This window comes from Rhodnius prolixus, unplaced genomic scaffold (assembly GCF_049639745.1).
Source record: "Rhodnius prolixus isolate KJV_2025 unplaced genomic scaffold, Rpr scaffold_6, whole genome shotgun sequence".
Classification (NCBI taxonomy): domain Eukaryota; kingdom Metazoa; phylum Arthropoda; class Insecta; order Hemiptera; family Reduviidae; genus Rhodnius; species Rhodnius prolixus.
Genome location: NW_027411634.1, coordinates 13,123,394 through 13,139,820, shown reverse-complemented (window position 1 = coordinate 13,139,820; position 16,427 = coordinate 13,123,394). Strand labels below are relative to the sequence as shown.

At 31.0% G+C, this 16,427-nt stretch overlaps 2 protein-coding genes across 2 annotated transcripts; one reads left to right on the top strand and one right to left on the bottom strand.

The window, feature by feature from the left end:
- The first annotated feature begins 1,893 nt into the window (after positions 1–1,893).
- LOC141461218 (mitochondrial ornithine transporter 1) lies at positions 1,894–6,918 on the top strand. The gene is made up of 7 exons (XM_074142019.1): positions 1,894–2,208; positions 2,372–2,490; positions 3,737–3,981; positions 4,296–4,451; positions 5,372–5,552; positions 6,551–6,700; positions 6,776–6,918. The coding sequence occupies exons 2-7, from the start codon at positions 2,415–2,417 to the stop codon at positions 6,892–6,894; spliced, it is 927 nt and encodes a 308-aa protein (XP_073998120.1). The 5' UTR covers positions 1,894–2,208; positions 2,372–2,414; the 3' UTR covers positions 6,895–6,918.
- Positions 6,919–9,876: 2,958 nt separating this feature from the next.
- KLHL18 (Kelch like family member 18) lies at positions 9,877–16,309 on the bottom strand. The gene is made up of 10 exons (XM_074142011.1): positions 15,891–16,309; positions 15,685–15,815; positions 15,473–15,613; positions 14,655–14,853; positions 14,407–14,567; positions 13,507–13,643; positions 12,835–13,057; positions 12,532–12,748; positions 11,430–11,599; positions 9,877–11,345 (listed from the first exon to the last, which is right to left on the bottom strand). Exons 1-10 carry the CDS (start codon positions 16,098–16,100, stop codon positions 11,126–11,128), a joined length of 1,809 nt encoding a protein of 602 aa, XP_073998112.1. The 5' UTR covers positions 16,101–16,309; the 3' UTR covers positions 9,877–11,125.
- Positions 16,310–16,427: the final 118 nt, after the last annotated feature.

The window sequence follows — 16,427 nt, the reverse complement described above, 5'->3', positions numbered from 1 at the left end:
AGTATAAATTTCCAACAATTATTTTTAGGGTGGCATTTTCTGGCAGACCTAAAATTGTGCTCTACTTACCCGGCTGAATATGCACACTAATCTTCTTCACTTAGTCTAAAACTTAGCCTTTAACCACCTTTATTTTGCATCTCAAGATCTTATTGCCAACTGAATTAACATAATTGAACCATTAAATCATATTTTGTGTACCTGTTTTCTAAATAATACAACTTGGTTCTTAACGTTCCTAGCCAGTCGTCTTTTTGTGTTCGTGTGTAAATTTCGTAGATTTCACCATTCAGTATATATTTAAACTGATTAACGGTCGTTGATAATGGATGAAAAGGCAAAATGTGTAAGGAATTCAACAAGCGGTATACTACGATGGACTAAATCAACGATACATTTCACATTCAAGTAATAACAAATGTTAATGCTTAATGATAATTCAAAATCAGCATGTTTTGAGATATTATTTAAAAAATATTATCGTCTTTTACAATAAAATTTCACAACAGAAGTTACTGATTTACGATACGCTGAACTTGCAGTACCCAAAAAACTAAAGTAAGTATAGTGGAGAATTGACAGCAAAAGAGAATTCTATGCTATCTAGTGACGTTTGCTACAACTACAAAAGGATTGTAGTTCCACAAATCGTCGCTAGAAAGCATGGAAATTTAGATTGTGGTATCAATTTTTAACAACTTAAACTTTTGGTTTTGTAATAAAATCGAATAAAAACTTCAAAAAAAAATTCATTTCTTCATTTTGTCAATTAGGTTTATTTGTAAACCTAATTTTTTTTTGTTTTAAATAAAATGATTAAATTTTCAAATATTACGTTTTCTTCAACTCCAACTTTTCTTCTACGAAAGTGAAACCATTACTTATTCCGATTCAAAGGGAAAGATAAATCATCATAAAAAATGTTCAAGTTAATTATGTAATACTTTGATTATGTACGTTTCACGTTAAATATTTGAATAATTTTTTTTTAAGTTGGAAGTAAATATTTAGAGCAAAGGAAAAGATTTTTAGAAATAGAGTTTAGTTTGTTTTTATATAAAATAATAGATTAGCTACGTGAACAACAGTTCCACTGGCAGAAGTGGTAGGTAGATTTCCTTGGCTTCTTTATTCTCCAGAATAGAATGGATGAGAACCGTTAATATTTACCAACTTACTGATGGTTGTAAAGAAGGGACTATAGAGGTAACCACTTTATATGAAAGCTGAGCATTACTGGACGCAATCCGGCAAAGGGTTAAAAGTCCTCATGGAGGAAAATACTGGAAATATACAAAGATGCTACATTTTTTACATGCTACAATAATTTTAACTAAACTCATATTTGTTAAGACTGCAAAAATCGTAGTATTTTATCAAGCAGTTCAAGTACGTAGCAACCAAATTAAATCATTCTGTTTTCTATTTTCTTGAAAAAAGTTTAATTTTTGTACAAAATGTGACATTCACAATTTATTAAAACAAAGTTAAATCTTGAAAATAACAATCACTCAAAAGCGATCTAATGATCGAAACAGAAATAGCAGCAACATAATTACTGGAAGATAAACATTGGCAGATATAATCACAAATGTACTGTAAAAATCGACATACTGTACGTTACATACTATACCTACCCCGTAGGGGGAAGTAGATTAGCCATTTTTTCAGGATACTTCCCTGCGAGAGTTAAAATTTTAACAGTGTAACTACAGTTAAAAATTTTAATTCAGTGTAACATCTAAGTAACTTCAGTATTAATTATTTTCATTTTAATTTGCCTTAATTTTTTGGGCGGAATCACTTTTTTTAAAAATAGGGATTTGAATCCACTCGTTCCACCATTGGATTCGTTCCAGTAGACCGAGTCCGCACAAAAATAGCCCGCCAGTATTCGAGCACTATGCAATGCATGTGCTATGTGCTTACGTCGTTAGTTGCGCATGGAAAGACCCAGTTATAATTGTTAATGTTACAATTAATAGTGATGTTGAGACATTGTAGTTCTATAGGTTACTGGGAACTAAGATTGCGGCGAGTGACGTAACATAGTATCACCAGTTTTTTTTTGTTTAATCTGTTTATGACCATCGTATGACGCTTATCAGTATCATTAACATACTAGGTTATTTCGTTGTGATATTTATCAGTTTCTAATAATCTTCCAAATTAGAAAAGTTTGCTATGAATCATTCTTTAAACAGACGAGTAAGTACTTTGTAATCGTCCATATAAATATATTTAAATTCTTCTTTAGAACAAGTTATTTCTTATCAATAAATTATCCTATTTTTTCTTTGCATATCTTTTATCTGTTTCGAATGATCTATGTCAAAGCCATTTCTTTTTTTTAAATTTGTTAATCTTTCAGTAATTTCACATCTACGTATGCTACATATACATGAATACTAACTATGTCGTCTGTACACGCTGGAAAAAGTGATAATGATTTTCGAGATGGATTCATTAATTTCACGTGTGGCTCACTAGGTGAGTTCATAGTTACTTTTTACTGCTATGTTATTAAAAACTGGGAAAAGATGAAGTTCGAAAGAACTTAATGTACTTACGATAAAGAAATTGTTGAGGTTTGGATATTGCTAACCTATCCACCTATCAGGTCTTAATTTTAGTAAAATTGATTCTTATTCCAATCGAATATCTCTTACCACTTAAAGATATTATGTTGACACGCCTATAACCTTGAGCATATTGGTTACATCAATTTCTAATTATTTTTTCTCTTAAACATTCGTATGCTTATTTCTAGAGATTTCTTTCAATTTTGCGATAAATTTGTACGTGGAGATTTATCTCATCAACTCGTGACTTTTACAGTTATAAGATTACTATTGTGATTAGTTAGGGAGACATAATAGACCTAACTAAGGTCTTCAGGCATCTTCCTTTCCTAGGGAGGCCCAATTCTTCAAAATTTAGTCGTACATATTTACTTCTTTAGTGCGTTTATCGAACTTCACGTTCATGGTTTTAATTTAGTGTTTCATTGTAGGAAACGAATGTTATGTAGCCCACTAAAACCTCATTATTTGAAATCAACATTAGTTGGTAATGAATAACGACTATCCATATCAAGAAATTGTTAATTTATTCTTTATTCTCCAGTTGTTAATAAATAAAGTACTTATTTATTTTTTACAAAATAGAAATGGGAGAATAAAACCGATAAAAAAAACCACGTGGTCTCAATTTTCTACAAAATTTCTTCCAGTTTCATCTATTGCCCTAGAAACGAAAAAATTATATAAAATTCTTGAATTAAAATTAAAAACTCTCGATAGAATATATTCTTTCGCAATCTGGAATGGACATTAGCATTACAATACTTAAAAGATCCTCTGAAGTAAAGTCTTTCTGCAGCAATTCTATTATTAATTAATTATTAATTGTAAACAGAAAATGTACTATTGGAAATAGGAAAAATATCTTTTTTATATTAATTATATTTGTTAATTAATTTGATATGTTTATTTCAACAGTTCCCTATGTATAGTGCCTCAACTTAAAGCGTTACTATTTTGTTCCTCTTTTGTATATTAGTGCATAGTAATTGGTATAATTCAAAAGAATGAAGCGTAGGCCTCCTACGATTCTAGAGCTAGACGTATTTTCAACTTATCCAAGTTATAATAATAAACCACTGTTTCAGCTTAATCAATACTATTTACTAATTTCTTGCTAATATTCATTTAACTTTAAAATTTTTGTTTTATAGGTGGAGTTGCATTAGTATATGTAGGCCAGCCGTTAGACACTGTAAAAGTGAAAATGCAGACTTTTCCTAAATTATATAGTGGGCCCTGGCATTGTTTCAAGCAAACATTACAACTGGAAGGAGTGACGAGAGGACTGTACGCAGGTACAGTTCCAGCCATCGTTGCTAACGTCGCAGAGAATTCCGTCCTATTCGCCGCGTATGGTGGTTGCCAGAAGTTGGTGGCTTATGTGACGAACACTCCGGTTAGGTTTAATTAGGATGTGATCACAATAATCGGGATTTTAATTTTATATATAAATTAATCATAGCGTTTATTCAAAGTTTAGTTTTTGTTGCATTCAATGCCTTCATCAGTTAATGTACTGATAGGTTTCATCATATTCGTTGCTTAATCTTAAAAAAAAAGAGTCGTTTGAATTACGATTCAGTTTTTGACGGAATAATCCTTGAGTGTAGCTTCATAAATAATCCAGATTATGTTTCCATTCACAAGTTTATTTATTTTTAGAAAACTTTAAAATATTCTTGAAATAATTTTTTTTTTTTTTCTTTGCAGAGAGTCGAACAATTATCGACTTTAGGCAATGCTACAGCTGGATTTTTAGCGGCCTTTTTCTCATCATTTACTCTTTGTCCAACCGAGCTTATTAAAGTACAACTTCAAGCAGCTCGCGAACTCGCATTAACAGATACTTCAGGAATTAAAACAAAGGTATCGTCTGTGATTTAATAAAAATGCTGAATTTACCTTCAAATGTATTATTTCAGTAAATAGCAATTTTTTGAGTTTTATGAAATGCCTCTTTCCTTGCTCTGTAGTTACAAAGTAAAGGCAGAATGTGTAAAGGTGGCGTTTCATCTAATGCCAAGTTTTTTGTAGTGTCTTACCGATTTAGGCAAGTTAGGTATTGAGTGTAATTCCACTTTTTGTATAATGCCTAATGCGAGAAAGAAAGTTATTATTTATTTAAAAGAAAAGAAAAATAAAGCTAAATTGTAAGCATAAATCTCCATTATAAATAAATTATACATACTGAGCACTCGATACTTAGTGCCAGTAAAAAATAAAACGTTAATATTGAAAGTAATGATGTTTTGATGAAATAGTTGTTTCTTAATTTATTTATGTGCTACTAAAATACAGTTTTTTGGATTGTCACAAAATTCAAACTTCGGCAAAAATGTTGCATAAAATTATAACCTCCTTTCAGGCTTAAACTGCTAGAAATAACTCGTTTATATTATAATAGACGCTGTAACTAGCATTTTATACATTCTGTTGAATTTTATTATATAACTAGGCAATAAAATAAATTGGCAAATATTATTCAATGTCTGGAACAAGTACAAGTAGATCAATAACATCGAATTTTTACGTCGTGGAAAATTGGTTTTAGGGCGATCTGATCGATGAATTGCGATATGTTAAATATGTAAATTAGGTTATGTGCTGGTTTTACAAGCTGGTTATTGGTAAAAATTAATTAGGCTTCAAAATTGAAAACTAAATAATTGTGTTAGAACCTCTAGAATTTCAGGAAATTCCACTATTAAAGTGTTAATATCCTATTTTTTAATTTTATTTATTTATATATTATTTTTATGTACAAGTTTTTATTACGTTTGTTTTAGTATAAAGTAAATGGTTTCACATTAACTAGGAACATATTAAAGCGTGCAGGTGTAAAAGGAATGTTCCAAGGGTTAGGTTCAACTATTGCTAGGGAGATGCCAGGTTATTTTGTCTTTTTTGGAGGCTATGAAGGAACTAAATATCTATTGGCTCCAAAAGGAGGTACCAAGGATGACTGTGGTAAGTCGTAGTTAACTGAATCTGGTTTGCTATTTCGGATACCAACTAATGTCTACAACAACTTCAAAATAATGTGGGTATCTCAAACTGTGGTACCACAATAGGCTCTCTGAATCGCAGCCTTCCTGGTCCATCGCCTGTAGAATGTAGTCTAATAAGAATTTAATGCCTATGTCCTTTTAATTCGAAGTCTGAAAATATGCACAAGTTAGAACTAGAACTTGGAAAACAGTAGTAAGACAAGGTCATGTAAATTGTCCACCTGATTTTTATAACGTCGCAGAGAATTAATATACAATATTTTTTACCTATTTTATCAATAACGCACATACATGATGTCCTAAATGAAACTTGCTTAAGCGTTGATCACATGGTTGTATCCACAATGCTGGACAATATCGGTTATTTCTTCTGTTATAACTGCTTGGCCAACTAGCTTGCTTTGACGGATAAAATAACAATAATCTCCAGGTTATTATGTAGACGTTTCGATTCTATAGGTGTTAGTAGTTGAAATTAGTAATACATACCTAATAAACTCGTTATAATGTACCACATTTTCTATACTAAAAATACCTCTAAAGGTTTTTTTAGGGGACTGATTTTTGTTTTCTTTAAAGTAGTACTCAGCCTGGAACAATTGTCTCCCAAACTTATTCCTTTGATTTTCGTCTACCAGGTAAAAAATATGAAAACTTATTGTTTTTTCATGTCTCTGCAGCTGAAGTTTTTTTTTTTCTCTACATTTGCTATTTACTTGATCTCTCATAATAAAGATATTAATGCATACGCTTTAAGAGAAGAATAATGTATAGCACTGAGGTACTTCTTTGTGTTTTGTTGAGAATTGTAATACACATAGTATGTGAAAATAAAATTTATATCTACCTATCCAAGATTATTATTTGTAATATAAAATATTCATTTCTTATTTTTTAGAATAATGTAATTGCAATTAGAAATTTACTGGCATGTTATATGGATTTTTTTTTTTAAAGGCCCCTTAGCTACTATGGCCGCAGGTGCCATAGGCGGAATAGCTTTTTGGACTTTGATTTTTCCAGCAGATGTTGTCAAATCTAGGATACAAGTATGTAATTTAGAAGGAACATTCTATTCGACAACTGTTAATATAGTTAGAAAAGAAGGTAAATTCCATTTATATATTATGTAATAATAGTAATACTGAGATTTAACGTTTATTGTTACATTAATAATTACAGGTGTAATAGCATTATACAACGGCCTAACACCTACAGTGTTAAGAACTATTCCAGCCACCGCTGTGCTCTTTCTCACATATGAAACTACAAAAAAATTGTTGCATAGACTTTTAGATTAAATAAATTTGTTAATTAATAATTTACTTAATTTTCTTTTATTCAACCTTCTAAGTACTCCTTGTTTTCTTTCTCTGTACTTTATATGTAAATCACAGCTAATTTTTTGTTGCTGAGAATGAACAGAAGACAGAGGATGCTGACAATAATGGTAGAAAAGGTTTTATACTTCAAATTTCTCATATTTTAATTTACAAAAACAAGTTAATTTATTTTTTTTAAAGAGAGAATTAACATGCACGAGTTGAATACTAAAGGAAAGAACATTAGTAATTTTAAATATTTTAATAGTGCTATTATAGATAATGGACGTTAATGGCCTCCGTTTTTTTTCAAGAAACGTTTTTCCATTAATATAATTCTTTCCCAGTACTGTAGCGTTCCAAGCAAAATTACAAGATAAATATTGTATAACGCCAATTAACTAAATTGTACGGAAATCTTCAAAATATAATTCATTCAGTAAAGAATTATTGCCAATTTAGATATTATTAATCCACTAAAAAAAATACCTGTTCGTTTGTTGAAACAGCAATGCAGGACAATATCGTGATTATTTGTTCTCTCATGAAGATAAAAATCCAAATTAGCTCTGAATGGGAGAAAATAAACAGGCTTAAAAATCAGAAAATCGAGCAACACTTGATTAATTTTTAAGTTAAGTGGTATCTTCTTGACCAAAATTGGCTTCATTGCATTAGAAATCAGTCGAAACTTACGGAAACTAAACTGATAGACAAAATCAGTTACCTGTCTACAAATGAAAGGGTTTACATTAAACAAATTAAGGCAGTAAAAGAACCAGCAAAGAAACAAGAGGATATTACTATCCGCCGAAAGCGTTATTACAACTTAGAAACACCTCAAATGGGACAAAAAGTGAAAGATACATGATTCAAATTCTGGCCTCAGACCAAGATTTCGTAAAAAGCCACTTATAAGGGTTTTATTGTATAGTATTTAGAGACCAGTTTTTGAAAAAGAATATATTGGCGAATTTTCATGCTTTTGTAAGAATGTTATTCTTAAGAGGCGTTGTATCAAATTTTTGTGGTAATGCAGACGTTAAGGGAAACGAAAATTAATCTTCTCAGAAACATTTCTTTTAATAATTTTTTATTGTACCTTAAATGATTGGCATGATTACATCAACTTTTTTTCAGTTTGTTAAATAACCCAGAGGTAAACTATTAATTCAATCACTTTTATTAATGTTAACAACTAACAGAGCCTACTCCCACAATGGCTTTAAGTGTTAAACTACAGCAGAAGGTAAAATTAAATATCAAACTAAGCCGAAGAATACCGATGATATCCGACTACATTCGGGTAGATGTACATAGTTGAAACAGATTGTGGAAGGTAACAGGCGGCTAAGGCTGGATGGGTTCTGACCCACGTAAGATCTTTGTGTTAGTGACCGATTTTCTTGGAATTACCTCACTAACACAAAGATCTTACATGGGTCAGAACCCATCCAGCCTTAGCCGCCTGTTACCTTCCACAATCTGTTTCAACTACGATTACCCGAATGTAGTCGGATATCATCGGTATTCTTCGGTTCACTTGATTTTATTTTATTTAACCTTCTACATAAGTATTACTAGTTGTAAAAAAGAAGCCATATATCAAGTAGCCCTCGTATTCGGATTACTCAGGGCATACTCCCAATTAAAAATTTATTAATATTTTATCATAATATTCTTCCAATTACTATATAATGATTATTTACTATGATTTTAATATAAATAAATCCATTCCAACCCAGATAATGCTTTTATTTCTCTTATTACGCTAAAAACAAAACTGCTGATTGTACTGTAACCAATTATTTGCTCGTAGGTTTTTCTGGTATTTTCTTCCCTAAAGAAAGTTTTCAAGACAGCTACAACGAGGAAAATTAGATTAACTAATTACTGCATTTTTAAGTGATTGACTTGAGAGAATAAGGAATAAATTGTTATTTTAGATTGTATTTAATAATTTTTTCTAAAAGCTTGATACATGATTTTTATTTTCTCTCACCATCTTAGGTAAGTGTTGCAATCATGCTAAATTTCTACAGTTTTTTACAAACAGAAATTAATGTATTAAAATCCTTACTAGTTTAGTTAAAAAAAAAAAAAATCTGGAGTGCTTTGTATCTTTTAATCTGAGCGTTCTTAAACAATACTTTGAGTATCCTACTAGGATTAAAAGTGAAGTTCTTGCGGTTTTTACGAAAGAGAGATTTCAAGTACCTAAGAGAGAGCGAGTATATGTTTCCTAGAGAATAACAACTAAGGGCCAGAACTATTCAAGTTAAATGTTTACAAATTTGTAAGACTATCGCTTTCTCTTTGTAAGTTAAATTCTTTGAAGGATCACTTAACTTGATATGTTGTGAAATCAGATTGAAATGTATCGCTAAAATCAATAAAACTTTTCAAAAAATTATGTGAAATTTCATTTTATTTAGAACAAGTAGAAAGACATAACATAACCCATTTGCTCTTTACCTGCAGCTAATGTAGTTATAAATATGTATTTCAAATGCTGTAGGTTCTAACTCTTAATTTTTAGAAAGTAATGTGAAAATTTTGTAACAAAAACACATTTGCTGAACTTTATTGCCAATTTTTTTGTATTTATAGTAGATAATGTAAAAGGTAACTTCTTGGTATAAACAAGCCATTGACTTTAAGATGCAAAATGCAAAGCACATTGGATAAACATTAAGAAATAAAATTTAGACAGAGTAGACATACATAAAACATAAAATTTTTGAGGAGACCCATTTCCTTCGCCCTGACCCGTACTTACCTCATTCGCCGTTGAACAACTACTTAGTCATTTTAGTATAGAAAAATAAAATCATGGCAAGCTTGAATGTGTTTCTCGCATCAGAAATTTCTTAAAGATGAATTTAAATATGTGATATTCCAAAAATAATTATATTTGGAAATTTAATGGGAAAATAATAAAGGTTTACTGATATCTATGTATTTCATTAATGACTAATTAATAAATAATACGATTAAATTAAACAAATACAAAATATCGGCCACAACAATCGCACTAAGAAGATAATCAATTAGAATTATATCTTTCATTATTATTGTTATAGATTATTGCACTAACATTATTAAATCAGGCGAAATTATCTAAAAAAAATATATTTACAAATATTTCTTTCTTTCTCAGATCAACGAACATGGAAATATAAATACATTTAATTATATTGCTTAGGTTAAATTTTCGTTATTTCATTCACTTTTGTGTAAGTATATTGAAATTTGATATCTCATTTATTACATCTCATCACAATACTTTTTCTGAATATAAAGTTCTTTTATCAAATCACAGCCATAACTGAATCTGTTTGAAGATATTCTTCTTTTTTTATAATCAACTCAAAAGAGTTTTATTAGAAAATTAAATCATGACGATGTAGCTTTATAATAATAGATTAATTTTATAAAACATTCAGAAGAAATCAAAATGCCTTATTAGCATATATTAACAGCTAATTTCAGCAAGAATGTAAGTTAATCAATCATTAAGTACAATCTAAGCAGTTTACATATTCTCAGATAAGAAGAATGCAATCTATTAGTGGAGAAGATTACTTTCTTTAAATTGAAATAATATTAACAATACAAGGAATACATGACTGTAACACTTTTACAAACCAAGTATTTAAAACAAATCGGCATCGTTTCAATGTTTTTACTCATTAATTTTTAGAAATACAAAACACAATCAAAGCTATTGAAGTTAAACAATTCAAGAACTATGGTCAAAATTTTACACCCTTCAAAAGAGCTTCAGAACTTTACAAATGAATAATAATAAGTGGCAATGGTAAAACCTCATAGAATTTCAGGTAGCCTTGTGTTCTACCACGTCAGCGCCCCGCCTCACTGTCTTGTAGAATGCAAGAACTGGATTTACTCCTATGTCTATAGTTTAGATAATAACTGCCAATAAAACCATATTGCAATTGCGTCATTTATCTGAGATTTTAATTAAAAACACAGACCATTTTCGCAATTGATTGCATGTAGAGTAGCCCCTAACGTTCACAGATAATACAAAGAGGGCAGTTAGATCTAAATCAACCAACTGCGGCACCTTGGTTTCACCATTCTTCGGAAGCAAAATATTGTCGAACCGTCAGTTAATTTATGCCAAACCATAGACGAAGTCACAACTCAGAATTTCTTTTCCTAACTTTTTGATGGATTTCAATTATTATTCAGGCTTACATATAGGAATTACTCCCACACCGACACCACCTTCATGTGCACACATCGCTGATACAAATGACCAAGAATCTGTATTTGGATCGTACACTTCCACAGTTGGTAAATTTGATATACCATCATAACCTCCTATTGCCCACAACTTACCCATATTAGCCACAAGAGCTACACGACTTCTCATTACGTTCATCGGGGCTACAAAACGCCATCTAAAACAATCATTTTTTTTAAAAAGATTTATCGTGAATTATTTTTATAAAGTCCATGAATAAGTCAAACTGGAAGAAACTTACTTGTCAGTCAGTGGATCATACATTTCTACCGTCTGCAAAAATGTAGCACCATCATAACCTCCACAAACAAAAAGTTTCCCATTCAGCGTGGCAACACCCAAACGACATCTTTTCGTCATCATAGGAGTGACTGAAGTCCATTGACAAGTATGTGGATCATAACGTTCCACCTGAATTACATAAAAAGTACAAAAATTAGGATTTCTTTTTCATATTGCTGAACTAAACGTTTGAATTTTTTATTCTTTAGCGATATTTTCAAGACGTAAAATTATAATGCAGCTTAAAATTAATGCAACTACTGTACATTGTACAACTTATTTTTCCTGCTTTATGTCCTACCAAAAATAATGGTAGGATGATCTAAAAGATATTAATTATAACAAAACAAATTTAAGTTTTAATAACTATGTGCCCTGTATAATTAACGCTAAAATGATAGTTCCATAAGATAAAATACTAAAGGTTACAATTCAAGCACAAAAGATTCATGGATACCATCAGAATGGATACAGATTGGTTATTGGGCACATTCAACTGCTAATATTAACATAAACAACTTTGGGATTCAATTTTCCATGAACTACAGCAACTGATTATTTTGTCTAATTTTGCATTTTTTAAATTCTTCCGAGGCTTATATTAGAGTCATTGGGTTATCGATTTTAACCTTCTTTTTTTTCAGCGTTTATAAAAATATATGATACTGTCCCAAAAATATTGGACATTTGTCAGGAGGAACACCCGTTCCTTGAGCCTCTAGAACCCAGAAAAAAAAAATCCATAAAATATCGTGACAATTGTAAGTGAAAGTGGTAATTATTTTAATTAACTGTTCTGAGGAAAAAATCTAAAATTTACTGAACATCAAATCTGGAAGAAATTTTGGAAAGTGGAATTATAATAAAGGAGTGTTTTCACATCTTAATTTTTTTCTGGATTCTTCATTTTTAATTTTTCATTGATTGTATTTTAACACTACAATAATTCCTATCATTACAGCACTATGTTCTTTATATTTTGAAGTTATCTACTTGATAAGCTTCTCTTAAAATCTTTTTCTAAAATATCTACGAATACCGTTCATGAAAGGAGCCGTTACCGAATCGAAGATAGACAGACCATCATGGCCACCAAGAGCATAAACAAATCCTTCAAAGGCTATAACACCTCCAGCACTACGATGTTTCTGCATACTAGTGATTATTGTCCAAGTATCAGTGTCCGGTTGATAACATTCTACAGTGTTCAAGGAAGAAACACCGTCATAACCTCCGCAAACGTATAAACAATCGTTCAATGCGGCCGCACCAACGGCGCTAAATTTGGAACAAAAGAAAATTTAATAATTAGTCACAAAAATATTTATATATAAAAAGAATATAATAACATAGAAGAAATTTACCTTCTCTTGCAATGCATAGGAGACACTTTACTCCACACTCTCTTGATAGGATCGAACACTTCAACCGTGGAAAGTCTCTCCGATCCGTTATAACCACCAAAAGCATACAGCCTGTTTTTTAATACAGCAACACCAACTCTTGATCGAAACATGCTCATAGATTCTGCCATTCTCCAGCGTCCTACTACTGGATCAAACACTTCCACTGTACTCACTGAGTCTCCTGCAAAGTAATCCACCATCTTTATTACCATTGCTATTAATGGGAAGTATTGCAATATGCAAAATGTCGATTTTGTGATTCCTCAAAAATACTCAACCTTTAGTGTAAAAAGAACAAAATATTTTTTTAAATAAATAAATTTAAAAAAAAATGCACATAGTTGATATTTTCTTCAAGAGCCACCTTGGGCCAAGAAGCTTTTCTACAAATTCAACCTTTATGAAAGTGATGGTAAGTTTTTATAAGGAAAAATTGATTTTAGTGGGGAATAAATAATAGGCGCTGTGAATTAACTTGGATATATTTTTTTGTACAAATTTTTAATTTCCACAAATATTGCGAACCTGGCATTAAAAGAAAACTTATGGATTGCTTAAACCAGATTTTTGTTTTTTTATTTTAATTGCAGTAGCTTCGAAGTGCCCAAAGTTAAATCTTTGAGAAATTACCTGTTTTGGTTAATCCTCCAACTGCAAATATATGACCCATAATATAATTACAACATCTTGGTCTTGTTTTAAAACTTTGCAGAAGAGGCCTCCTTTCTGGCATCAAATGATAATCTCTCGCTTCATCAACCAAATCACTACAAAAGAATAAATAAAAATTGGGTTTTCATAACAAATGAAATTTCCGTAGATAAGTCTAAATCTGACGTTTTTAAGAGTATCCCTCCTTTAAGAATGGTGTACCATCACCAAGCAAATGTTAAAGAATTCTGTAGAAATAAAACTATATGAGAGTTACAACGGAACAACTAAATAACCTCCCTCCCCCTCCCCAAAGTAAACCAAAAAGTAGTTATTTTTTAAATATTTTAAGTTACAACGAAACAACTAAATAACCTCCCTCCCCCCAAAGTAACCCAAAAAGTAAATAAAGTTATTTTTAAAATATTTTAAACAGTATATTGAAGAAATTTCAGCTTGAGAATATCTAATTATTCAGTACAATTTGCGTTTGAAGAAGCAATCTTTAGGTCCATTCGTCGTAGTCAAATTTTGGACTGACAAGAATTCGATAGAGTAGGACACTTTTTATTCAAACTCTGTATTATGTATACTCGTACATTTTGCTTTTTGTAAAAACATCACACAGTATTCTAAACTTCTAAAGTACAGGCAGTATTCTTGTACTTCTAAACGAAATCAATTTCAAAATGGTGATTTCATTAGTTTCTCTTATACAAATTAAAAGCAAATTAAAAAAGTTGTGCAAAACGTGTAATCTCTTATTAATATGCAGGAGAGCGTACTTCTAAAATGATCAAAATACACAGACTTTAATAACATTATGGTATGTGGAAAATGTGAAGTACAAGAGTTTAATTTGCATGTCTATTTTAATACCGGCATTCATGTGATGTCCGTATTAACTCCTCTGTTGCTACTCTATCTACGAGGTAATGTGGTGCCAAAAGCGGCATTCGTACTGAAGCCAATAATCTTGGAAGTTCAATTTTTCGGTTCGGTGAATCTTTTTTAACCCAATGCATAATAGCTTCGAATACCTGTAAAATACCAAAACTATTATTTGCAAATCTATCCGAAATTGAAACACAAACAAACAAACAAAATGTAAAGAACATTTCACCAACCTGTTCTTCGGAAATTACATGAAGTTCATCTCTTTTGACAATATCCAACAATTCATTCGCATTTAAATTTAAATATTCATCGGATAAAGAAACATCGTGAAAATATTGTTGTATATATTTGTCCGCAGATTCTACTAACACAGAGCATCCTAATGCATCAGCAAATTGTCTTATTCCAAGAACATTATGGGGATGAAACCTGTGCACAAAAAAAAAAATCACCAGTACTGTTCACTGAATGAGAGGGTACACAACTATTAACGTTACTGTGAAATGCAACAATTCGGTTCGTTTGGCAAACATTTTTCACGTCTGAACCTTCACATCTCTAATACTTTCGAATTCATGAATCTTATCTTTCAAGACTCTAAAACTCTTATGACAGGCAATTTTGCCTGTAACAAGAGCGAAACTATTAACATAAAAAAAATCCATCCCAATTGTTTAGCAATAATACAGAAAACATTAAAGATTATCTTCAGGAGAACGTTTCCCTAGCCCTATTGTAGGTCTTACACAAATGGCAGATGCGTAAATTAGCCGAATTAGATTCTTATCTTCCGATCAGGGCATCATGCATCATTGCAAGCATATTGGTGTGTTTCAACACGCGCATCTGTTAAACTTACAAGCAATTATCCTTGTGAAAGATAGCATGCTGTGTGTCTAATTCTACAATGAACTATAGTAATAAGTTGCAGTCTTCCCGACAGTTTTTAAGCTTCTAAGGGGCTTTAGGATTCAACAAATTTGTCACAAGTGATATAAAAACATTGAAGTATAAACAAAACAAAACAAAATGTATTTCTACCACATACCTTTTCTTCAAGAAGTCAGCACAAGCATTTCTGACTCTGGGTAATTGTAAAAAAGAAGCGCCAACCATTAAACTTTGTACATTGTTTGTATTTATTGTGACCCTACCGCTGTAAGCAAAATTTACCAACGCTTCAAGGGCCCTGAAAAATTATTAGCGTCTTAAGGAAAAATTAAAGCAATTATAACGCAATTTCAAGGGGATTTGTATTACATAGCATCAATCTCATGAATTGTAATTTCACGTTGTTTACTTTCAACCATGTCATGCATAAACATGCCGTGGAAATATGGAATGGATGCAGCGAGCACTAGTCGGTGCCCGCTAAAAGATTGATCCTCAGCCTGTGACAAAAGAGTTATTACTAAGTGTATTACACCTTAATGATAAATAAGAAAATAAAAACAAAAATAACGAACTTTTAAAGTAACGTCACAAAGTTTTCCCTGACGTCTTATCTCTTCCATAATAGAAAATCCTTGAGCAAATATATCCAGTTGCTGAAATATAACGCATTCTTCTGATTCAGCAGTTCTGCTACATGAACTACTTATATATTTAACTTTATCTCCTTCACTTGTTTCAAAACTCGCAATGGTAGGCGAATCAGCAACGAATGATTTTTCCATCACGATTCCAAAAATGTGTACAGAATTCAAGAAATTAGAGTAATAAATCAGCTTTTATAGAAAAAGGGTACTTATAGCTCCCCACATTTAATTACTCTGTATGAACCAAGAACAAATTTACTAGCCTGTTTGTACAATACAGATCGTAGTCTAGATCTAGACTCTAGTCAGCAAGGTTTAGGTTTAAGACTGTTACAGCTACACTAAAGAAATAGTAGTTGCTAATCGATATTATTAGAACTAGCAGACATTTTTAAACTTGCATACTTGTGTTTTAAATCCACATAAGATATAAAATAATAAATAGCCACATTCTCAATATTTAAT